The sequence below is a fragment of the Populus alba genome, chromosome 9 (assembly GCF_005239225.2).
Source record: "Populus alba chromosome 9, ASM523922v2, whole genome shotgun sequence".
Lineage (NCBI taxonomy): Eukaryota > Viridiplantae > Streptophyta > Magnoliopsida > Malpighiales > Salicaceae > Populus > Populus alba.
The window spans coordinates 8,303,546-8,328,706 of record NC_133292.1 but is presented as its reverse complement, the minus strand read 5'-3'; the positions used below and the strand labels follow the sequence as shown (position 1 = coordinate 8,328,706).

At 36.4% G+C, this 25,161-nt stretch overlaps 4 protein-coding genes across 4 annotated transcripts; 2 read left to right on the top strand and 2 right to left on the bottom strand.

Moving 5' to 3' along the window:
- The first annotated feature begins 4,914 nt into the window (after positions 1 to 4,914).
- Positions 4,915 to 7,276, top strand: LOC118059134 (uncharacterized). The gene is made up of 2 exons (XM_035071970.2): positions 4,915 to 5,769; positions 6,926 to 7,276. Exons 1-2 carry the CDS (start codon positions 5,464 to 5,466, stop codon positions 7,043 to 7,045), a joined length of 426 nt encoding a protein of 141 aa, XP_034927861.1. The 5' UTR covers positions 4,915 to 5,463; the 3' UTR covers positions 7,046 to 7,276.
- A 1,177-nt stretch (positions 7,277 to 8,453) lies between these two features.
- LOC118059132 (uncharacterized) lies at positions 8,454 to 12,056 on the top strand. Its single transcript, XM_035071969.2, has 2 exons — positions 8,454 to 11,213; positions 11,635 to 12,056. Exon 1 carries the CDS (start codon positions 8,527 to 8,529, stop codon positions 11,014 to 11,016), a length of 2,490 nt encoding a protein of 829 aa, XP_034927860.1. The 5' UTR covers positions 8,454 to 8,526; the 3' UTR covers positions 11,017 to 11,213; positions 11,635 to 12,056.
- Positions 12,057 to 15,097: 3,041 nt separating this feature from the next.
- LOC118059131 (uncharacterized) lies at positions 15,098 to 16,894 on the bottom strand. The gene is made up of 5 exons (XM_035071968.2): positions 16,666 to 16,894; positions 16,520 to 16,541; positions 16,276 to 16,381; positions 15,847 to 15,954; positions 15,098 to 15,743 (listed from the first exon to the last, which is right to left on the bottom strand). The coding sequence occupies exons 1-5, from the start codon at positions 16,727 to 16,729 to the stop codon at positions 15,642 to 15,644; spliced, it is 402 nt and encodes a 133-aa protein (XP_034927859.1). The 5' UTR covers positions 16,730 to 16,894; the 3' UTR covers positions 15,098 to 15,641.
- A 2,274-nt stretch (positions 16,895 to 19,168) lies between these two features.
- Positions 19,169 to 22,560, bottom strand: LOC118059130 (probable protein phosphatase 2C 63). Its single transcript, XM_035071967.2, has 4 exons — positions 22,009 to 22,560; positions 20,963 to 21,336; positions 20,033 to 20,269; positions 19,169 to 19,631 (listed from the first exon to the last, which is right to left on the bottom strand). Exons 1-4 carry the CDS (start codon positions 22,277 to 22,279, stop codon positions 19,362 to 19,364), a joined length of 1,152 nt encoding a protein of 383 aa, XP_034927858.1. The 5' UTR covers positions 22,280 to 22,560; the 3' UTR covers positions 19,169 to 19,361.
- Positions 22,561 to 25,161: the final 2,601 nt, after the last annotated feature.

Here is a 25,161-nt window from a genome sequence, read left to right as displayed (position 1 = left end):
TGAATATGGGTTAGCTTAGGGGGTTGTCCTCTCCTCTCTGTGGGCGGAGTGAAAATGGTAGAGTCGGACATTAACATGATTAAAAAAATCATGATTATTAATGATTCTGTTGGAATGATTTTATTTTGTCCTTAGAAATGGCCATGCATTTGTCAACCACTTGCCAAAGTAGACCTCAATATCGGTTTCAATAGTTCAGATTAAATTAAAAAAACTCAATAAAATAAGTCTTTTTTCAATTTTAAATGAAAATAAACTAAATAAAAAAATCATACTAATTGGTTCAGTCTACTTTTATATTTTAAGAGATCGAATATATCTACTTTAATTCATGAAACTTTTTCCTAGATTATTTTTCCTAGATTTTAATCTAACGAATCTTTAGTTTGTAATGAGTTTTTTTTTTCAATTTGGTTTTTAAAATCTAAAATCAAAACCAAAAAAAATTATAATTAAACTGATCTAAAAATCTAAAAAAATAACATTTGATTCAGTTAATTTTAAATAAGAAACAGAGTTAAGGAAGTAAAATAAAATTAATCCATATATGGATGAAATTATCACTAAACAAATCAATTTTACAAAATCAACTCGGCAGATATTCTTTATTCTCCCAAAATATATAAATTCATTTTCAACAAGATCAACTGGAATTGCATGGTGATTTCTTCAAGACTCAACTACATGAAAACGTTGGATGACTCAGTGAGTTCAGGTTAATTGAATACAGTTCATCCATACTCGTTTGTAAGAAATCTAAGCGATGATATGAATAGCATATAAGTAGATCCAGCTCCCACTGCGAAGTCCCTCCAGCTTTTTTCAACAATAAAGTTCCACACAAAATCAGGCACATCGATAATTCCTAGTCTTGTTCATACAATCAAATTTTATTATGCATGAGTGAAAGAACTTGCATTTTTTTTTTTAATTATGATATATATATATTGTCATATAAATGTTAAAGATTTTAAGCTTGATTTATATTTTAAATATTTTAATTATACTTGTTTTAAGTATATCATATTATTAATTCACTAACTAGTTGGTTGATACATGAATTGACTCGCATTTCTTGAATTAATCTTAAAATCCAGCTCGACAACTGTGAAAATGAGAAGTATTCTACTAGTCAAGAATAATGAGCGATCATTTTTACCGAAGAAGCAACAGGAGGATTATGGTTAGTGGGCCCTGCCCTCAAATGAGCTGGCCCTTAATCATAGCATTGCCATCGGATTGGCACTGGCAGATGTATATTTTACGCTTAAGTTTTGGCTGTAATCTGCCAAATTTTAGTTGGGGTGTTGGAGCACCGCCATTGTGTGGTGGCCCTTGCTGTGCTAGCTGTCTCGCCGTGACAGGCGCTCTTTAGGGAGCCTGGAGGCTAAATAATCCTTGCCAGTTCGTCGTTGAGTTTGAATAATAAACACAAAATTAGGCCTGGAGACATGAAAATTATGCAGAAAAAAACGATGATAACGAGTAAAATTTCCAACGAGTTCCAGCTACATGTGTTGCCGCTAGCCTGTAACCAGTTCTGGTTTTTTTTTTTTTTTTTTTTTTTGGGGGGGGTCCTGACTCCTAAGCTTGTTGAGTGTGAGGGATCATTAAACTGGGTTCACGTGTCTCATCCAGACTGGTTAGAATTTGGAAAGGAAACGGTAGATGGATGACCTTTGCTTATGATCCAATCCTCCGTTAGATTTTCTTTCTTTTTTTTCTTCTTTTTTTGGTATAAAGATAAAAGAAGATGTTCGTTTTCATAAGATCCCAAGAAACTCCTCTGCAGTATTATGATTACTAATAGCTTAATCAAGGGTTCTGTTTTTATTGACCTGTCACCGTCACCATCACCATCTCCATCGCCAAGGTCCAGCCTGTAGGTTTGTAGTTATCTTTCGCAACAAGCGTTTAATTATAGGCTGATAGTCCTTTTCGTTGTATGTTTCTTTTTTGTTTGGAGATTGATGGTCGGAGTCGGAGAATGCCACGGTAAAGCATGGACATGCATTGTCCTACTTCAAAAATAATAATAATAAAAAATCTTAATTATATGCACAGGCCTGGCGATCCGATTAGGATTTTTTGCTTGAAATTGTGTCTTACTGACTTTTATTTTGAAAACAATATCAATTACCTAGCTGATGGATTTGGATTTTATCGGTAAGATTATATATATATATATATAAACTTCAGATAAAAAAAGATACACAAATATATTTTTCTCAAATTAACATACATATTGGGTTGGTACACACCGACCCCAAATACCCCTACAACAAGTGTGTTGTGCCTGACAGTACGCCAGGCCTAGCAGCATGGCTTGACGCTCTTCCAGGTCAACAAGGTGGGCCTGACACCCATCTCTCGTGGGTGTCGAGTCCAAGACTTTTTGCCATTTCATCTCAGACATGGTTAGACACTCATTGTTCGTCTTGGCCTAAAACGTGGCCGGATCCATTATATCTATGAATTCAAACATAATACTTGAATCTAACGCCATGCCTTCACATATTTTACGTAAGTATTAGATGAATTATTTCTTAAAAAATAGACTTAATTAAACAAGTATACAGTTCACCAATACCATTTGGTGTATTAAAATCTCTCATGACCCACTATGTCTCAATCTTTTTAGCTACATAGAACGAGTAAAACACAACTTATAATATAAATTTGATTTATAAGGGTGGAATGATGACTCTCTCATTCTTCCATTTAAGCAAAATAACAAGGTTTAGGGGTTATAAATACCCTCTAAACTAAACAAGTAATGGTTCACAATCTTTTATTCTTAATATTTTTAGCATATATGTTTTTAAAGTTTATCTCTTTAAAATATTATTGTATATATTTTTTTTAAAATACTTGAGTATTTGAGAGTTTTCAAATCTACAAATTTGTTTTTTAGAGGTATCAACCACATTGACCTACCAATCACCAAGTACAACCACCAACCACATTTACCAGGGAGAATAGATCAAATTATTATAACTAAGAGATTAAATAATTATTTAATATATGATATTTTTTTTTTAAATTACTTGGATTTTTCAGGACATCGTCAATAACGGAATTTCTTCTATTATAGAAAAACAAAATCTTAAGTAGGTTGACATGATTTTTCATTGATATATATCTTCTGGACATGAATTGTTAAGACTTAAGAGATGAAAAGTAATTATATATAACATGAATTTCATTGTATTTGCATATTTGGCATCGAGAAACTGGTCAAACGATTAATAATTACACTGTTTTCCAGGTTTTAAAAGTCCAAAATCAGGTAAGATTACTGAGATTGCGAGGAGTAAAGTTTTCACGAATCTTTAAATCTTGACATAATTGATCCATACGTGAAAATCAATCAAGAGACATCACTTAGACAAAAACCAAAAAGAAATATAAAGAGAAAAAAAGATATCCCACGCAAAAAAGAGAGAAAATTCTTCCACTTATGCAGTGAAGAAGCAGTAATTTAGGTGGTTGATTATTCTCAACGCAAAAAAAGCATCGACTGACTGGGCATTCAATAGAAACTGAAATTGATTTATAGCCAGTACCTAGCCCTTCCAATCTATGTTAAACAATGTGACAATTAATGGCTTCTTCTTCAATCCTTTATGATCTTAGCATTGTCCACATGTATCACAGTGCCATTACAACGCCTGTCAAGGATTTGCCTTCTCAACTCCCTCCATTATTCAATCCCCAACAACAGCCCCATTTTTTTTAGAGTACCTTTCAGTTGTTAACATACACGTTTCCCCTCGCATTTTACACGACAATTATCAAACAAGATTACCCTCTGGAATCTTGATTTTCTTGGCCCGATCGAATTGAAAACATTACTATATATAATAGGTACGGTTCACGAGGACAAATCATACGAAAGGTAGGTCCAAAGTCCATGTAAACGAGAGTAAAGTAAAAGGGAACGTGGACTGTGGGGGGGCCAAGTTAGTTTAGCGATCATTTCCTGCAATGTGAATGATTGTAACTTGCTATCCTCCTCTTGTTGGCCCTTTAGTTTCTTTTCCTTGAGGTTAAATTGACCTCCTTCCTACCTCTTAATTAATCCTAGGCTGACTTTATGATAACGTGGTTTCAACTACAAGCCGGGAAAGGTTTTACTAGGGCAAACAGTCAGACCATAACAGCACTAATCATTCATGGAGGGACTGCATTTTGGTTTGGCTTCATCACTATATCAAAGTTTTAACAGTACATTCCACTTTCGTCGTGGACAGGCCTTTCCCTTTTACGAGAAGAGAAGAGAAGAAAACCATACATTTATTAGAGAGAAATACCCTTTTTTTAGCTGTTGTATTTGTGCTAGAAAGTTAATTGGCGCCATGTGTTTTTATTGTGATCAATTTGGCTAAAATGCGACGTGATACATCCCAGACGACGGCGTCAACGAGCCTTTCTCGTCAATTGGCTTAATTTGATCAATTCTTGAGAGCTGGTTAGCAGGCATGCAGAAGGTCTTGGATGGATGTTGTGAACAGTTCAAGATAGCTAGCTGAGCTTGTCCCTGGGGAAAGATAAATTATATTCTCGGACAAAATAAAAAAAAGCCACACAAGTTGACTTCTCAAGACAATTATTACGGGAAAAAGAGATTCTACTCTTTTTATCAGACAATGCTGTCCAAACAATAATTCAATACTTTTAATTTTATGTGCTTTATTCCCTTCATGTCTAAGTCGGGTTAACGAATAATTATTACGTAATGAAATTTCACTAGTACCATTATATGGAAAAGAAAAGAAATACAATAGAATATTGGGTAATTTTACACGGTGTCTCTGTGCATGTCAATATGTAAGTAGTTAATTTGACCGCGAGACTCCATCATCGTTGCTGTCTCTGTCTCTTTTCGTGAGATGTTAGAACATTTGCATCATGGACTTTGCAGGTGGCACATCTTACCTTCGCCAAAACCCTCAGCCACACCTCCGTCACCTAAAGCCCATGTCAGAGAATGAAATGAAAGCTAAAACCTAATTCCGAAACCCAGATCCACTACTTATTCCCAGGTCTACCATTGCATATATTGGCCTTTTCTATATCTCCTTAGCCCAACCCAACTCCTCCATCCCCATCCTCAAACTGCCCAAATTTCTGGTGGATGTCTGTCTCTGTCATATCACCACACCGGGACACTCTGGACCCAACAAAAATGGAACGATCTGTTTTTTTTATACTACTTGACCCAGGCAGGGGCATTCAAGTATTTAAAAAATCGTGAAAAAGTTAGAGAATAGTACGCCAGGATTAAGGCGGGATCAGACAAATTCTGTGTTTCTCACTCACACAAAACCCAAAAAACCCTTATCTCTCTTCGCATTCTCTCAAAACACCAAAATTTAAGAGGAAAAAAAAAAAATCAAGCTAATTCAAAACCCTCCCCCTCTCTCAGAAACACAAAATTCTCGATTTTTTTTCTTTTTTCAAATGGCAATTTCTTCAGGGATTTTCTCTACTTTCCTGTCCACCGAAACGGTGCCGCTTCTCAAGTTTCCTTCTCTTACATCCACTTCTCCTCTCAGGTTTCTGGCTGCGCCTCCCGCGAACCCGCGCATGGTGCGTAGTACTGTAGTTACCTGCGCCACGGCATCGACCGGAAACCGTGCTCCACGCGGCATAATGAAGCCGAGGCGAGTCTCACCTGAAATGGCGGACTTTGTTGGTGCTCCTGAGGTCTCTCGTACTCAGGCTCTCAAGCTTATATGGGCCCATATTAAGGAGCACAATCTTCAGGTATAATTTTTGTTAGAAGTCGACATTTTGTTCTAAAATCTCGGGTTCCTGTCATTTCCTGTGCTTAATTTTTAGTTAAACGTTTGGATAAGGTTGTTTTGGGACGGTAAAATGTGGTTGTTTTTATTCATGGGTTTTTATGCTGTTGATTATTTAATTGATTAGCTGGAGACGTGTCATGTTTGTGGATAAGGTTGTGCTGGTGTCAGCGAAATGTTCCAGTTCTGTTGTTTTTTTAAGCGTGGGTTATGCGGTTATTGTATTTTAGTTCTGAAAATGTAATATGTTTTATGCGTTGTTTCTTTTGTGGGTTTGGATAATGTTATGAGGCTGCTGGATAATTGTGGGTTCTTGAGTATTGTTTGTTTGCTGCTCATGTAATTGAATAGTGTTATACTTGGATATGTTTGTTCGATGTAGTTTTTTATTCTTTCATGGCCTGCTCATTATTGCTGTGAATTCGTTGATGTATGAATAAGGTGCCTCTCATGTTAGGGATAGATTTCATCACTAGAATTTTTATTGAGACATGATTTTATATAGAATTTGGGCTCAGACATGATTTTGTAGGTAGTTCAAGTTTGAGAAACAATTCAGAATAATTTCAAATTTGTAATACATGAATGTGGTATGCACTGCTTTGTTGATACGACCACATGCAGTATGTTTATATGAATGTGGCTTGGTTAGAGGTACTGGATTTTACTAACCTGAAAATTGCGAGGCAGCGCATACAAACTTGAGGTTCAACACGAAGACTGGCTGTTGGCTTGTCATTTCCAAGCAGCTATCGGTCTTCACTATTAGGGTTAGCTTCCAGCAGAATAATTTGGTTGAAACAAAAAGCATGATTGGTGTTTGAGTAATGGATACAATGTTCACTTAATTATCGTTTTACTTCACCCTTTAGAACATTTGCTAGTCCATCTGCTGGTGCGGTCACTTCCCTTTATTTGTTGCGTGGTGTATTTACTAATTTGGTGCTAACTCTTTTCTTGAAATGCAGTATTATTGCTCCTCTAGTTTGTCATGTTTGCATGAATCTGGTGTTTGTTTTTCTAGCTGTTTCTGAGCCATTGCATAGAACATCCATGGTGTACGCATTTATGGTTATCTCATTAATTTGGAGCTGACTTGACTTGCTGTGTTTTTTAAGGACCCTAGTAACAAGAAGAACATAATTTGTGACGAGAAGTTGAAGAAGATATTTGCTGGTAAAGACCAGGTTGGATTTCTTGAGATTGCTGGGTTGATTAGTCCTCATTTCCTCAAATGAAGTTCAAGATAATGGATCCAGTCTTCGTGGTCATCTTTCCCGTGGCAGGGCTATCTTTTTTGTTGATGACAATAGTCAAAATTATGCCTGGTGCTTTCGGCAGCTTGTGTTTTTAGTCGTAATTAGCAGTACTTACGTGCAGAACTAGCTTTGTTAAGAATTTTGCTTATGGATCCCTTAAATAGTACGATTTTCAAGATGATATTATAACTTTCTGCCAGTTTATGCTTCTGTTGATGAATCTCAAATTTTGATTGAATCTTGTATGTAGCTGTGGTTCTGGCAATATTTTCATATCGGGTGCATGCTGCATAAAACAGGCTCTTGGTATGATTTTAGATAGTTTTGATCTAACAGCAAAACTTATCTCAAATGATCATGGAAGCAGTCGTATTAAGCCGCCCCTTGCCTGCACTTACCTACCCTAATTACGAACTAGAGTTGTTGAAATGATTTTTGGCAATTGAGCGTCTCTGGAAAGGCCTCTGGAGTTGGACTCATAACGAGTTCTTGCACAGAACTCCCCCAAAATGGGAGTGCGTGAGGGCAAACACTAGTAATAGCAGAAAAGGGAACTTAATTGAAGAATATTTGGTTGCAGAAACAAATACAATCCTCGCTTCTGGTCTCCTAATTTTCTATGGAATCTTGGCACGGTCATTCCTGCAACGGGAAGCACAAATTAGATCAGCGAATTCCATATCATCACGTGTACGGCATTAGCTTTTGAACTCCGCAAGATTGGAGAGACTTTTAAACTCGAAATCCCCATAGAGAGTTTGATATTAGGGTAGCTTCAAATAATTTTTGTTTTTTATATGGATTCTATATATAATTATATTTTAAATATTAATTTTATTTAAATTACAATAATATATTTTTATTTATATAAATATATTATTTATTTATTTTACATGAAAAGGTTTATCAAATCAATCTTAAACAAACTCATATTTTTTAATTTATTTATTTTAATCCGCAACTATTCCTCTTTCAACTCCCTAGAAAAATTTCAACATGATGTTTAGTTCATTGTCAATTTCTTCACTCCTCCGAAGCAGAGAGTCACCTTTTGCTGACATGGCAAGCTCTATCTGGTCGCCAGAGATTCTTGTCTGCTACCATGGCAATCTCCACTACTCACTCACCACGTAGGATTGAAACCCTCCTCCCCTCTCAAACATCCCCACTCTCTAAGAATCTCAATCATTAGGTGTTTGGGAGTGTGGTAATAATTGTTTTTTAAATAGCTTTTTATACGAAAAACATGTAAATAATATTTTTTTATTTTTAAAAATTATTTTTGATATCAGTACATCAAAACGATAAAATACAAACCGTATTCAATTTTTTTTTTTTTAAATTTAAAATTTTTTAAAAAACAGGTTCAATCTAATGCCAAACACCCAAACCACTAAAGAAACCAACTTTTATAATCCTTAAACCCGCCCAAAGCCCTCCCAAAGCCTCTCACTCTAAAAATGACAGAGAAACTAGCTCTCCCTCTTCTCCTCACAAACCCACCCCCAACAAAACTCTTACTGCCTCTCCAATCTCACCTCCACCAACAACAGCTAAAACTAACAACACCCACTTCACCACCGCCACAACATGGCACTCCACCTATGCACGACTTCCTTTTCAAGCAAAGCCCCAATCTTTCCAAACCCACCAACCCGCAAACCCAACCTGATCCATTTCCTATCCCAAGAAACCGAACCCGAATTGGCAAGGCCCGTGACCCTAACCGTGGTAAACCCTGGACCCACCGTCGTCTCTCCCTTCAAGGTCAGCGAGTTCTAGATTCTTTAAATGACCCTTCTTTCGAAACCAGTGAATTAGATAAAATTTTGAGTCTTTTATTTGATTACTACAAAGAAGAGTTGAGTTTAAGTAGTGGTGGTAAGGAGAGGTTAAGTAATGATGTTTTGGGTATTATTAAGGGTTTAGGGTTTTATAAAAAAAGCGACCTGGCTATGAGTGTGTTTGAGTGGTTTAAGAATAGGAATGATTGTGAATCTGTCTTGAGTAATTCAGCTGTGGCTGTGATTATTAATATGCTTGGTAAAGAAGGAAAAGTTTCGGTGGCAGCATCTTTGTTGAATAATTTGCATAAAGATGGGTTTGAACCTGATGTTTATGCGTATACATCTTTAATAACTGCTTGTGTTAGTAATGGGAGGTATAGGGAAGCTGTGATGGTTTTTAAGAAGATGGAGGAAGAAGGGTGCAAACCAACTTTGATTACTTATAATGTGATTCTGAATGTGTATGGAAAAATGGGTATGCCTTGGAACAAGATTATAGGTCTGTTTGAGGGAATGAAGAATGCTGGGATTTTGCCGGATGAGTATACATATAATACGCTGATAACTTGTTGTAGACGAGGATCTTTGTATGAAGAAGCTGCTGCGGTTTTTGAGGATATGAAATCGATGGGGTTTGTGCCTGATAAGGTCACTTATAATACTTTATTGGATGTTTATGGGAAGTCTAGGAGGATTAAGGAGGCGATTGAGGTATTAAGAGAAATGGAGGTCAATGGATGTTCACCAAGCATTGTGACATATAATTCGTTGATATCTGCTTATGCAAGGGATGGTCTGTTGGAAGAAGCAATGGAGCTTAAAAACCAGATAGTTGAAAGAGGGATTAAACTGGATGTTTTTACTTACACTGCAATGTTGTCAGGATTTGTGAGGACTGGTAAGGATGAGTCTGCATTGAGGGTTTTTGAGGAAATGAGAACTGCAGGTTGCAAACCTAATATTTGTACTTTCAATGCCTTGATTAAGATGCATGGTAACAGGGGAAAGTTTGCAGAAATGATGAAGGTTTTTGAGGAGATCAAAATTTGCTGCTGTGTACCAGATATTGTTACTTGGAATACCCTTCTAGCAGTGTTTGGGCAAAATGGGATGGACTCAGAAATGTCTGGAGTTTTCAAGGAGATGAAGAGGGTTGGCTTTGTACCAGAGAGGGATACCTACAACACCCTAATCAGCGCGTACAGTCGGTGTGGTTCATTTGACCAAGCCATGGCTATGTACAAGAGAATGCTGGAAGCTGGGATTACACCTGATCTTTCCACCTATAATGCTGTTTTGGCAGCATTAGCTCGAGGAGGGCTATGGGAACAGTCAGAGAAAATACTTGCTGAAATGCAAGATGGCATGTGCAAGCCCAATGAACTGACACACTGTTCTTTGCTTCATGCTTATGCCAATGGCAAGGAGATTGGACGGATGCTTGCTCTTGCGGAGGAGATATGCTCTGGTGTAATTGAACCTCATGCTGTGCTCTTGAAGACCCTTGTTTTAGTTAATAGTAAATGTGACCTCCTATTAGAAGCTGAGCGTGCATTCCTGGAGTTGAAGAGAAAAGGCTTTTCACCTGACTTGAGTACTCTGAATGCCATGATTGCTATTTACGGCAGGAGGCAGATGGTTACCAAAACAAATGAGATCTTGAACTTCATGAAAGAGAGTGGGTTCACTCCTAGCTTGGCAACTTACAATAGTTTGATGTATATGCACAGCCAATCAGAGAACTTTGAGAGGTCAGAAGAAGTTTTAAAAGAAATCCTTGCAAAGGGAATAGAACCAGATATAATTTCATACAACACCGTTATTTTTGCGTATTGTCGAAATGGGCGGATGAAAGAGGCTTCACGTATATTCTCAGAAATGAGAGAATCTGGGCTTATTCCAGATGTAATCACATATAATACTTTTGTTGCAAGTTATGCAGCTGATTCAATGTTTGAGGAGGCTATTGATGTTGTTTGCTACATGATCAAGCATGGATGTAAACCGAACCAGAATACATACAACTCGGTCATTGATGGATACTGTAAACTTAATCGCAGGGACGATGCAATCAAGTTCATAAGCAGCCTTCATGAGCTTGATCCACACATTTCCAGGGAGGAAGAGTGCAGGTTATTAGAGCGTTTAACCAAATGGTCATAGGCAATCCCTTTCTTATCTGTCTCATGTTTTGATTGGGCATGAAGATGTGGTTAATATGGATGATCCAGCAAAAGCTTCCTAATGTTTCCTGGAGGCTGAAGAGATGCAAGCACTCAGGAACACATCTATTTGGAGGGCCGTGCTTGGATCCAGACAAGACATGAAAAGAAGGGGAAGGGGGAGTTATTGACTTCAAGGTATGAGTACCTCTATCAAATGTGAATCATTTTGTACCATTAGCATTTGGTGGTTATGAGAATCAAAATTTTGAAAATTTTCTCTGCAACATGTCATCATTGTGATTAATAATTTGATTCTCTTAATGTACAAGAAGAAGGCATTTTTATTATATTTACTTGAGAAGAAAATTGTTTCTCTGTAACTATGGAATTGGGATGGATATCCTCATTTTGTTCTTATGGGCCATATAGATTAAAAGTATTGTTTTGTTAGTTGAACTTGGTTTTGAATCTCTTGCCAAAGCATTTCTTGGCCTCACCCTATCTTACCTTTTCCTGAGTATGAGGAGTTATTTATTTTGACAAAATTTTACTGTCATTGGAAAGGTGGCCTTCAATTTTCATTGCTAAGATGTGATTTTTCGTGTAATGTTGTTAGGTTCTTGAGCTTCGAACTATGTGGTAAAGAAAGAAGGAAGAATGAATGGTTTGTCCAGGAGAGTTGCTAATTGGCCATTTCTTAGCTGATGATACGGGATCTTGCATAAAGTTCTGGCTTCTGTCGATATATACTGAAAGTTGCTAAAGGTGTGTACAATGAATATATTGTAGGTGTAACCAAAGTAAAAAGCTATATATAAATGCCGAGTTAATGAATAGCTATGCCCTAAAGATCACGATAATGTGGCTTTTGAACTCCATTTGTTAGTTTTGTGAAGCTCAGTTATACTCGAAACCGGAAACATGAAAGCCAACAGTGTGTTTCAGCGGTCCACTGGACTGTTCTATCTTCAAGAATGATTATGAAAAACAGAAACGTTGTAAATGAGGAGAAACTTATATAGGAGTAATTGTCTATCATCATCCTTGTATTCCCGGTTGAACTTCTTGTGTGTTTGGCTCGTTTCGTTGCGGTAGTTTTTATAATTACAGTTTGAAAAAGTAGCTTCAAGCATGACCAAGGTTTTAAAAGAGAGTTTATAGTGAAATTCATGCAAAACTATGAAATATAACGAGTAATTAAACATTTTTAAAATTATGATTATGACAAAACATAGTTTCAATCAGTAAATTAGCAATCAATCCTTCATACATTTGTCACCATCCTGTAATTTATTTGATTTATTATCAATGATAAGTCCTTAAAATTCATCCTTGCTATGAACAACATCGTAGGTTTCATATCTACTTCAAACAACTTGCTTAATGGCTGGCTTAAAATATGTGCCAAAACCATATTTCATTTCTTACTGTGATTTTCTCTAAATAAATCAAAGGATTTTGAGCTTCAAACTTCCAAGCTGGCCTGGGTCCTAATCTAGAGGTATTATATTTTTCCTTGGTTATTCACTAGAGAAAAGTAATTAGCTCATAGAAACAGAGTCTTTGTCTTCCTCGGTGACATGATTTAGCATCAGACCTCAGAGTTAACAGGATTGCACACTAAAAATTCCAAGTTAAAACCGGTCGTTACAATAGTCGGATGACAGGCTCCCTAGGTCTGATACTAACTTGTCATTCGGAGTTGGATAGAAATAGCATAAAATACATTATTTTTAATCAAGTAATGAATTTCACTCATTTTGCTAAAAAGTTATAACACAAATGCTAATCCATCCACAGTTCCGCTCCCTGCTCATATGAATGGCGTCCTCCGCAACTCAAATTAGCTCCTATCTTCAGAGATGCAATAATCTGACGTGGCTGTCGATTTCATAGCTTTGTTTTATCAAGTATGAGTCCAGACAAAGCCATAATAGTATTAGTTCCAACTCTATGGTTTAGTTATTATAAGAACCCTGTTTAAGTAGGGATCACGTTAGGCTGAGAATGATGATTTATGCTCCAAACACCAGAAAACAGTTGTCAGAACTCCCTTTTTTCAATGGTTTAACTTCCAATGTGACAATGAACTAATAAAGCGTACAAGGTAAACAAAATGCCTAATTACCAAAACCCCAATAACAAGGATAGAAGCACCATGATATAAACAAGGTGTTTCAATAAATAAACTGAATTTTTAGGTCCATTTACACATTTCCACGATGTAATTACTCATCTTTGACTCTCTAATCTCCCTCTTCTTGCAAGCACTTTTCTCCATCCTTCTCTCTGATTTGCAAAATCAGAAAACACAATCACAATGAGTTGGTGGTGGGCAGGAGCCATAGGTGCTGCAAAGACATTTTTTTATTTATAAAAAAACTCAATTTATTCCTCTTCATATTACATTTCCTGTTATGTAATAATAGGTGAGCTAATAATTTTTATTTGATCAAGCAAAACGGAACAAAACTTAAGAGGATGGTGATGCACCACCAAGTACCAAAGCGTGGCCCTCATAATAGGTGCCACAGGCATTGTAAGCAGCGGGTTGTGATGTCTTGAACGATGCATAAACCCATTGAAAAGCTCTCAAAACTCACAGATGTAACCCACATCTTTTACGTTGCCTGGGCTAGCAAGTCTACAGAAGCTGAAAACTGCATTTTTAACAGCACCATTTTACATAACGTGCTTAAAGCTGTAATCCCTAACAACCCAAACTTGCAGCACATTTGCTTGCAAACAGGACGCAAGCATTATTTGGGTTCTTTTGAGTCTTGTTTAAGGTTCAGCTCTCATGACCCTCCATTACATGAGGATCTTCCGAGGTTAAATTCATAGTTTTTATCAAAGGATGTTTTGTTTAATAAGGTTCAGAGGAAGGAGGGGGGGGGGTTTGAAATGGTCTGTTCATAGGCCTGGAGCTATATTTGGGTTTTCGCCGGCTTGTTTGTTGAATATGGCGAGCACTCTGAGTGCTTACGCCACGATAAGCAAGTATGAGGGGCTTCCATTGATGTTTCCTTCCATTGATGTTTCCAGTAGCACTAGTTCATTTAGGAGCTCTAGTTTCCTGAAACAGATCCCAGTCGGTGGTTATTTTTAGCTGCTGTCGCAACTTCAATCCTTCTTGTTGTATTAATGGACATACTGATAAGCGAGCAGTGTGTTACTTGGCACTTTAGCCATCAAAATACAGGCAAAGCAAGAGCAACATGAGACAAGGGAGATGCAGTTCAATTGGACATGATTAACAAAACAAAAGGGAGTTGGAGCCTTTGCCAAGCATTTTCAGAAATCCTCAAAGGATGTTCATCCCAACATTTTGCAAGCCTTCCAGGTTACACCAGTTTTTGGGAACGTGATGAGAAGACGACATTTTCATAATGTTTTGCAAGCTTGTAATCCAGTTATTTTCTATGGCGGGGGTGCCGGAAACAACCACCAAGTAGATTCTTCTCGGTCAGCAGCTTTGTACCCCGATACCAGGCTAGAGTCTAGACCTGGCTCATTCCATTCCCAACAAACCCCATCGTTTACTTCTCACGCCACAGGAAGGCTGAAATGTTGAAATAGCTATTTGGGTTGCATAGTTGGAGAACATGTCACATTGAACTACCGAGACAACAGATCACTAACACAATTCAAATCAACTGGCATTAGCATGCATTTGGGAAAATTTCAAATGTGGCCTTCACACATCTGCTAAACATGTAACATTGAACTGTTCATGGATAACATCAGTGATTCAAATCGTCTCTGATTAGTGATGCTTTTGAGACAATTTTCAAAATGGGGCTGGGCATTATTTGCTTAACATGTAAAATTGATCCGTTCATTAGTAGCATTGATGATTCACTGTGCATTGCATATTTCATGAACATCTAATCTAATGAAAATGAAAGAAAAAGAAACTCAACATGACTAAAGATGTGAAGATCTATTGTATGCAATAGAACAACAACTACAAAGTATAAAACAACATTGGTGGGGCATAAACATCGTGCAAGTTCAATGGTTGTCCTTTTTAGGATTGGACCTGATAGCATGCAACATTTAAGATATTTTAAGCATCATTTCCAGTCAAGGTGCGAATATTACCAAAAGATCAAACCGTGGAAACAAGTTAGATTCTTGAGTTTACAATGACAACACAAGAATGACAAAAATTTAATGTAATCCATGAATGCCAACGGGGAATGGCACTTCCTATAAATCAAGATCAAAATGAAATGAAATGTGGTGCCAGAGTCTCCTAAATCTAAATTATACTAAAGCCTGTTTGATCTTGACTGAAATGTACATAATCGTTTGCAGCACCAGAGCCAGAGTTCCAAGAATGGCCATCGTTGCATCAGTAAAGGATCAAAGCTAATATTGCATCGCTTGTTGAGAAGTAGACCTGATTATGGAATTCTGAAAGATTTTGAGGTACAGTAAGTTGCAAAGCTCAACCGAATTAGTGATGTATTATTTCATCTCCTGGAAGTAGCTGTAGAATTTCATTGCTGGTAGTTGCTTCCAAAGTCAGAAGCCTACGAAATTAATAAAAACTTTTGCTAGATTCTCTTGGACCATAACTCTTCTTTTTTAAAGTCAGACCCCTTCCATCTCCACATGTTATAGTTTGATGAGTAAGAGCGCCAGTTGCTCATCGGACACTTTAACATCAATGAACGCTCCTAATGCTGCTGCAAGTCTTGCAGCTAATTGATGCTTACACTGAAATGGATTCAAGAAATGAAAGAGTTAATCATAAAACATTATAGAAAAGTGGTTTCAACAAACTGAAATGATAAATAAGATAAAAAAAAAGAACTCTTACACAAAGTTGTTCTCCTCTGTTGACAATGTCATAAAAAAATGAATAACAGGCACAATAGTGTTCAGGAAAACAGAAATACTCCTCCTTCCTCCGTGATTCTCCCACCACCTACAACACCAGCAAACAAGAAATTATTTTACCAAATGAGTTCTTAAATGATCAAATCTTAATCTTTACTTCTATCTTTTTAAACGAAACATTTTTAATCCTATTTATAAATTTACACCAAAACAGTCAAACTCATCAGATATTCCATTTAAACTGAAGTTCCTAGCTTATCGCCCCGCCATTTTATCACAAAACAATTCAACCTAAACCAATTTTATTTGCCTTGTAAAACTCGAATTAGGCCCTAGATCCAAACTCTAACAACCATGTGCAAAAATTTGAAGTCTAAAGTACAATGCATAGCAAAGAATAGAATTGAACCTGAAAGATGGAACGACCACTGGGCTGACCAGAGATCTTTTTGACACCTCTCTGATCCACTATCTTTGTTGCCCTCTCAAGATTCTTACCAAACAAGAAATGCAAGCTACATTTAACCCAAACAACACAAACAAAGAAAAGACCCAAAATCAATCAACCCATTTACACCCTTTTACAAATCAATACTAACTTGATCAAAAGCAAGCTAGGAAATTGGAAAGTGACTATTTTATATGCTACTCACATTGAAAGCTGCTCCTCAGTCACTGCCACCATTTACATTAGCCACGGAAGAAAAGAAAAAGACACTAGGCGTCATTTAATAGAAGGTGGGTTTAAAAGACTTTAATAACTAAATATTAAAAAGCATGAGATATAGAAAGAGAGGACCTGATTGGGTTGATTCAATGGTTTTCCAAACTGTATCTGCAACCAAACTACTACTTGCACTCATTCCTTCTTCCTTAATTTTGCACTACAACCTAACTGAATGTTCGAGGGTCTCCACTGATTCCCATTTGTCTTGAGTGTCTTGTTTCTGAAATTTCAAGTCTTGTTCTAAGAACAAGAAAAGAAATTTCGAGTTTATGAGCTCAACCTCAACGGGTCCACTTTCTCTGTGATAGTGAGTTTTTTTAGGCTTTGTTTTGGTCTCCTATCCCTTGCTAGTTTCGAAAGTCTTCACTCTTGAGCCCGGTAACAAATGGGCTTTATGAGCTCACCGGGTCTAATTTCTCCTTGCATTTTCTAATTAATTTTATATATTTAAAAAAGAGTTATTTTTAAAATTGTTTTAAATTTAGAAATATATTAAAATAATATTTTTTAATTTTTTTTTAATATTATTATATCATCATTGATATTCTTTTTCTCTCTTTTTCTCGTCCTTCTATTTATCTGCATAATTTTCTATTTTGCTTTACAATATAAAAATATAAAAATAATAATTTAAAGTTAATTTTTTTTAAAAAAATAAGGTTGAACAGTAATGCAAAATACTATTCTAACCTGACATGTGTCTCACAAAACACACAGTTCACATTTTACTATGTATATCTTTTAAATTAATTTTATTTTTGTTATATAAAAGGAGGTTTGAATCAAAATTGAAGATACGAATTGAGGCCTAGGGCGAGCCCACGTTATGCCTTAGGAGGTCTAATTGACTCATTTATATTAATTTGATACATTTATCATTATGGCTTTCTCCTAATTTTGCGTCTTCGCTAATACGACCAGGTTTCATATATTTTCAATAACTCGATACTGTAATCATGCCTCATGCTTTGAAGGTGTCAGGTTCTTGGGATTTTTCTTAAAAAAATTATTAAAGCAATAGTTTTTTTATAATTAAATAATGCCTTCTTTTTTTCCCACACAGTGATATAAAAGATGTTATCCTTGAATTTTCTGTTCAAAGACCGAAAACTATATGAAAGAGTTGCTACTAAAAACTAGTAGAGATTACTACATAAAAAGGAAAGCTTTTTTTCCTTAGCCTGGAGGAGCAGATAGAACAGCAATGGACATCCCATCCTTAAACAGCGCCATCTTCAATTCTCCTAATGCCACCTGTAATCCAACAGAGGCTCCGGGACTGTACATGAGACAACAAGCCCATTAGATTTTCCATTTGAACATGAGCTGTTGGCCTCTAAGCTCCAACAGAATTTCTACTGTCCCCTACTGTTTGCTTTGGCATAACAGTTTGAAAGAATAACTTGGGCACTGATTCTTCAAACTTGACGAGCTTGTCTGTGTATTTCTGCCTTCTCCAGCAATTATACCTACGAGTTTTTGAGCATGCAAAAGCGAGCGTCTTGCCTTTCCTGATTAATTCTATCATTGTTTCTGTCTCTTCATTTCTACGATTTAATGCTTCATTCAACTTTTCCACGTCTTGTAAAATTGGACTGTTGGATTGTAGAGTTTTTCCTATTTGCCTCAGTCTCGTCTTGAACGCGGCTTTGTTTAATGTCATTCAAGACTGCTTCTAGCAGCTCACCAAACACTGCTCCAACAGCTCCACTAAGCAATTCAGCTCACTGTTTCTCTACAGTACAAGGAGTTTTTTTTATTTTTTTATTTTTATTTTCAAGAACCTCAAATCCTCCCAATATTTATTTTTTCAAGGATGCAAAGTTGGGCAAAGCAAAAATAACGATGGATGCATCATGGTCTCGCAAGGGTTAAAGCTTTCCTATATCCTTCTATTCTTTTTTTTTTTTTCTTTCTTTTTTATGTTTAAAAACCTTTTTTGTTATTTTATCTTAATATCATCCATGTATATTACATTTTTGTCATCATCATATCCTCTCATTAATCATCAATGGGGACCTAAAGCCTGAAGCTAAGGCCAATCCGATCTTTTTTGATTGTTGCAAGGAGCCATGCTTGAGTGAGTCCTCACAATCCCCTTTCTTACGCATAGCCAACTACATGGATGCTGGGGCGACTCGTGTCTGCGTTTGCTTATTGCTCTAAAATCACGGGTGTGCTTGTTTTTGTTACTTCAACTCAACTCAAATTCGAAATTTTTTAACATAGAGGTAGTTTTTTCTTCCTATTATGGAGGACTTCGAAGTTCTTTCCTTGTGAAAGTTGTGCATCATTTAGGTTTGAGCTACGAGGGTAGAAGCAACTGACAAATATATGCTGTGCGCAGGGCAGGGAGGCTCACATGATGACTTCTTAACTCACCTCACGTTCTGCTAATGTGCAATGGTTCAAGAATGGCCAGTGCTTGAAGTCAGAGGCTTTTAATAAGGCAAGTGCAGTGCAATTTATACCCTAAAAATGCCCTTGGACCATTGGCTACCGGAACTGTCAGATTTTACAAGCCCAAAAATAATCAATGATGACCTGTAATTTCTAAAATTTGGATAACAAAAGAGGCACAAAATTGGTGCTACAATTTCTGAAAAATTAACCAGTCATTGATAGAATGAAACAAGTATAGTTATATATTTACTTGGAAAAGGCTAACACCAGAACCCGCTATAACTTCATCTACATAAATGTATTCTCCTTTAATATACCTTGAAATCAAGAAGTCAGTGTTATCCCTTCAAAGGGTTTTTCCTTGTTCAAGAAATTGTTTGAAGCAAGTCCACCTCTGCTTGGTCTGCATTAAGGGAGAAAATGTCGACTGGAGCACTGGTGCAGCCAACAACATTATTCTTTTTCCCACCATTGGAGGAACCTTTTTGGTGATGAAGATAAATTACAATCACAGTGATATCATCATGAAAATGCCGCCGCGTTCCCTTTTTTATTTTCTTTATGTCATTATATCTCATCTCTCTTTTCTTTGCAGCCTCCTGAATAGCAGCTCTCACCAATCTCTTAGCAATCCCCTGCAGGTGTCAAAACAGCCCAGAGAATTGTCAAGCAAGCAACAAAATTTGGACAGGCACTAATAACTCCAGACAATTGAACATCTATGACATCTAGTTTGTTTGCCAATGCATTTGCTTAAAAGTTCAGATGTCAGGAATATCATATTTCCAAAACAATGTCCATGCTCAGCAGAAATACGGTGCGTTTAGATGCTACGGGTAGATGAAACTGAAAACTCGCATTCTCATGGGTTTGATGAGCTTGTTTTATGAAAAAGAAATTCAATTTTCATTCCCAAGGATCCCATCAAAACCTAACTTGCCTAACCTCAGAGTATAAATTAGGTCCGGGATTTAAATATCAATAAGAGTTGCAAGAAAAAGTAAATGAAACATCTAAGTCAAAGACAGGCACTTACAGCTCTTGGGTTTTTGAAAACAATCTCTACAGCTGCTTCATCGGTCAATTGTTCCCAAAGACCATCTGAAGCAAAGATCAGGAACAAGTCTTCTGGCCTCAACTTTCTAATGAGAATGGAAGGTTCTGGATTCATTACTGGCCGTTTCAAAGGAACAGGGTTCCCAAACTGCTGAAAAATTGGGTCCCTGTTAATCTCTGGTTTCTTCAGATACACATCACCAATGGATCTAGATACCTGAAAAGGGAAAAAGAAAACAGGGAAGGTTTATTCCACCTTCTACGACACATCTAAGATAGTAAATCAGCTCCAAAACTTCAGGGAGTCAAGTAACAAATGAACACAATGGTTCAGTTCATCAACCAGAACATCACACTATGATGTTTCTAGTCTCCGGATAAGTCAAATAGAAGGAAAAAAAAAGGATCAAGACTTCCTGTAATTACATAAGCATTCTTGTGAGGCCTCAGGGGTTTTCATTTACCTCTCATGCATCAGAAGACATACTGCTTCACTTGATTGCATGAAATGGTAGACCAGGAGGCAGAGCATAAGATTCCTGGAAGGGTATGAATGTAACCCCCAGGCCAACTTTAACTATAGTGTTTCCATCATAGACAGATGCCTATCATAAAGCAAATGCAAAAGATAAAGATAAGAGAACCGAACATAAAATTGGATGCCTTCAGAATTGATCCATCTTCAGACCAATTACTTTATGTCGAACACACTACAAAATAGTGTTTTTAAGACAGAGGTTATCCAAGTAACTCAAAACAAACCTGGCAAGACATTGAAAGACAATCAAGAGGATGAAGAAACATATTTGGCTCCTAAATGAATGAATGTATAATGCCACAAACAAACAATACCCAATCAGCCGAATTCTCATAACTAACAAGCAAAAACAGGAACAAGAAGCCATTTTACCTGTATAATGCCCTTAATCCTCCAAACTCCACGAGTATAGACTACAATATGTGAATCATCAGGATGAAGTGCCTGAACCTCCTTTCTCACCTCCTCAACAGCAACATTGTGATCAGTTGATAACCTTTCTGCCACTACCTTTTTTTTCTTATCCTCATCAACTCCTCGGCCAAGAACTACCCTGGAGTCCCCAAGGTTCGCAACATATAAAACATCATTTGAAATAGCTCCAACCAAACAACATGATCCAGCAGAAGCAATTTGTGGCTTCCATGGTAATGATCGCTTCACTAAATGACAAAACTCCTCTTCAGTTGCATTAAATGCCTTCCTTATCACGTCAGCTGATAACCCCCCATGCTCTGTAGCAAATTCTGCAATCAAAACTAACATCTTAGATAGAGAATGACACAATTACGAAGAAGTCTGTTGCATAGAGGCCAGTTTAGTCCACGTCTTAGGCAGCCAAATTTTTTATTTTTATCACATATTATCTAGTTTCTTTTCCAATCGGCCCACAAATAAAAACACAAACAAACAAAGCTCCAATTCAATAAAGCCAGAAACTTTCAAAGTTTTCTACAACTTGTCACCCTAACACTAACATAAGTAAACCCACAAAAGCAAACTCCAGCCTCTCACATCGAGATTCATTCTATTGAAATGGAAAAGATATTAATACATACTATTGCACTAGCACAAACAAGGGAAAGGTGACCAAAGAAAAGATAGTAAAAAATGAAGAATAAGATAACGTATGATTAATAATAATAATAAAAAAAAAACTCTCTTTCCTTTCTATAATTTGTGATATGGGGTTTGGGAATTCAAACTCAAAACACACAAACACTGGACCTTGAGTCCTTAACCACAGGACCAATAGATTAAGAAATCAAAACCACAAATAAATTCAGGGTTTAAGATAATCACCGTGATCATGATCATTACAATCAAGAAAACAACTAATTAAGACAAAAAACAAAACAAACAAAAGAAAAAAACAATAAACAAGAGGGGAGAGAGAGAGAGAGAGAGAGAATTCTCACTATTCATGTAAGGAAACAAATGTTTATTGACAAATCGGGAAGCTTCAGGACCGCCATGACCATCATAAACACCAACATAAGTAGCGGAGGAGGACGTAAGAACCTGACTTTGATCTTCTAAATAAGAATTAGCTTGAACAACCGCAATTGAATAATCACCAGACGCATGTTGTTTTAAATCAGCATGCCACATCAATCCATCACCGCCGCCACCACCTGCTACCCGACCAAAACACCTCTCTAATGGTCTGTAACACGATCTCAACATCATCTGCCTTAACAACTTCGAATGCTCCCGTTCTCGTTGTTCCTTGTTTCTTTGGTTCTAGAATTTTGTGGTGGTGTCTTTTTTGCTTTTCCCTTATTGGGTTTCTCTGTTTCCGTGGAAATAAATATATATGGCCCCATTCAAAAAGAAAAGAGATACCGCGTGAAGACGAAGATTGAATGACAGGAAGCTTTTCGGTTTTTGCTTTCAGTGTACACTCCACGTTAACGCTCTTTCTCTATCTGTTACACTATTATATTAGCAACTTCCAGTTCTTTTCGAGTGTGTGTGTATATATATATATATATATACTTTTTTTTAACTTTCTTGTTGCTTTACAATTTTTTTAAAATGTTTTTTTTTTTTTTATGGTTATTTTTCTTTTTTTTTTCTAGCAGACTTTGATCCTTGGAGTCTACAAAATCAAGCTTATTTAATTTATTGTTTGGACTTTGTAATAGGAAATTAGAAATGTTCTTGGAAGGTTTTTACTGACTTTCTGGTTAAATTGACAATGTAGAATTTTAAAAGACCATGACCACAAAAATTTTTACTGACTAGATTGATATATTGATCTCCATATATCAACAAACTCACCGAAAGTAATTAATTAGGAGTGGTGTCCTGTACTTCATATATAATACTTGTATATACAGATGAAGCTCAACAACAAATAAGGTGCTTGAATGTAAAGAGAGGAAGAGAGAGAGAGCTCTTTAATAATGGTTATTTAGATTTTTCATGTCGTTGGCATAAATTTCTTTCTCCATGACTTTATTATTATTATTTTAATTTGAATTTAAGAAAAGGGGATGGAACCTATATTAAAAATTAAAGTTTGAGAGTGTGGTATGTAGCAGTTATTTTTTAATATATTTTTTTTTATTTTTTAAAGAATATTTTATATATTAAAATATCAAAATAATTTAAAAATATAAAAAAATCAAAACAATTCTCGGGTAAATTACACTCGTTTGAAGTCTTGAATGCAAATATTGACTCTATTTCTACCACTATAATTTAATGTTTCAAGTAACAAAAGTCAAGAGTGATTCCATGTCGTGATAGACAAATCGTTCAAATCACAAATAATAAAGCCAACCAAATCAAAGTATTGTCTGGCTTTAATTACTTGCTGGACATTCTTGTACGCAAGCAATTATACCTTCCATTTACTTCCAGGCTCCTCCTAGTTACTTCCATGTGATCGATGCTGCAAATACAAGCAACTATTAATGGTGTCTCTGTTTTTCAATGACAGAATTAAGATGACAGATAATGTGACATAAAAAGAAACACTTGTAGCCTTGTAGTTAGAGGAGAGTGCTTGCCATTTATTGTGCGGAAAAAATGAGATCAGATGTGATTGCTGAATCAGAGAGTTGAAGGCTTTTAATGAGTAATTGGGTAGGTAGCCAGAGAATTTTCATTTGGATATAGTTCCTGCTCACTGTTTTCCTGCGCGTAGTTTTTCAGAAAACATCAAAATCTGGTTTCCAATGCTTCAAAAACTAGCCTTCTTGGCAAATCTTGTAGATTCCAATTTGGTTTTTCTTTGTAGTTCTTTGATTAATTTGTCAGAAACTACTCCTGGTTGATCATTATTCATGTATCATTCCAGTACACATTTTTGCAGTCCCTAGCAGGACCCGTCATCACCCTTCTCAATGTCCTTTCTTTTTGTGATATATTCCATAAGAAAGTGTAAGCTTTTGGTTAATTCTTTTCAATGGATACAAACCAGACAAAAAATGCCCAAGTTTCAGTATAGCAAATAGAGAAAATAATTAGCCAAGCTAGGAGAGAAAAGAATAGTGCAAAGCTCTGTACTTAAACTTGAATAGAAGAGAAATTTTGAGCTAATACGAACATATTGTTCAATTCATTTGCACGTCATCAATCCATTACACTTAGATCCTTGAATTCATCCCAGCTAGTTGCAGAGCTTAAAATCTCATCCATCTCTGGAACCAAGCTCTTCTCTGTCAACTTCTCCTCTTGCTGTGTGTAAGCATTTGTAGAATGATCATCTCCCATCAAGAACATACTTGATAAGTTTTTTTTTTTAAATAAAAAATAAAAAACCCTTTAACCACTTCTATCCCTCTATGGTGGTGATCAACTTGACTATCAATTACTTCACGATTAGGTTTGCAACCCTTAGGATTCCAAAAAACAATCTCAGGTACAGTTTTGAACCTCTCTTCCTATAGCTCTTCCATGCCGCTCTGTATTCTGCTGCCTATTTTTCCTTCGTTGAATCTCTAAAATCCGGATTTGTAAAGACGAAAACCCTTGTAATCATCCTATCACTACTTCACCTTTATGTCATTACAAACTGTAATACGCGGTCATAAATCTTTATAAAACTTGATCCCTCGCTGGAATCCAGTTCTCTAATAAATTCGGATTTTGATATAAGGTTGTCACCATTGATCATGCAGAGCTTAGATTAATCACTAAATGTGAAAATATTTCCTTTCCATGGGTTATAGCTAGCCTGAGAAATTAGTAGTCTCATAGAGACACAAAATTCCTCCACAATTGTACCACTCGTGCCTTAAAAAATCTCACATACTGCAATGCAACTCTTCAATTGATCGTTCTTTGAGAGCAATTATACAAGTCTCTGCCAGAAGAGCAGTAATCCATCATCATCTCTCCATTTATCATACTTAAACACAATCTTCAAGTGTTGTTTGACCTTCTTCTTCCCATCGGGTTCCATAACTAGCTTCCTGTATGCTTTCATGGCAACAAAAGTAGTGCCCTGCCATTTGACAGGAGCTTGATTTTAAAAAATCATATTAGTTTTGCTCTCCGGACATGCCAACCGGATTATTCATATTAGAGAAATTTCGGTTAGAAGTTGAAGATTTTACAAG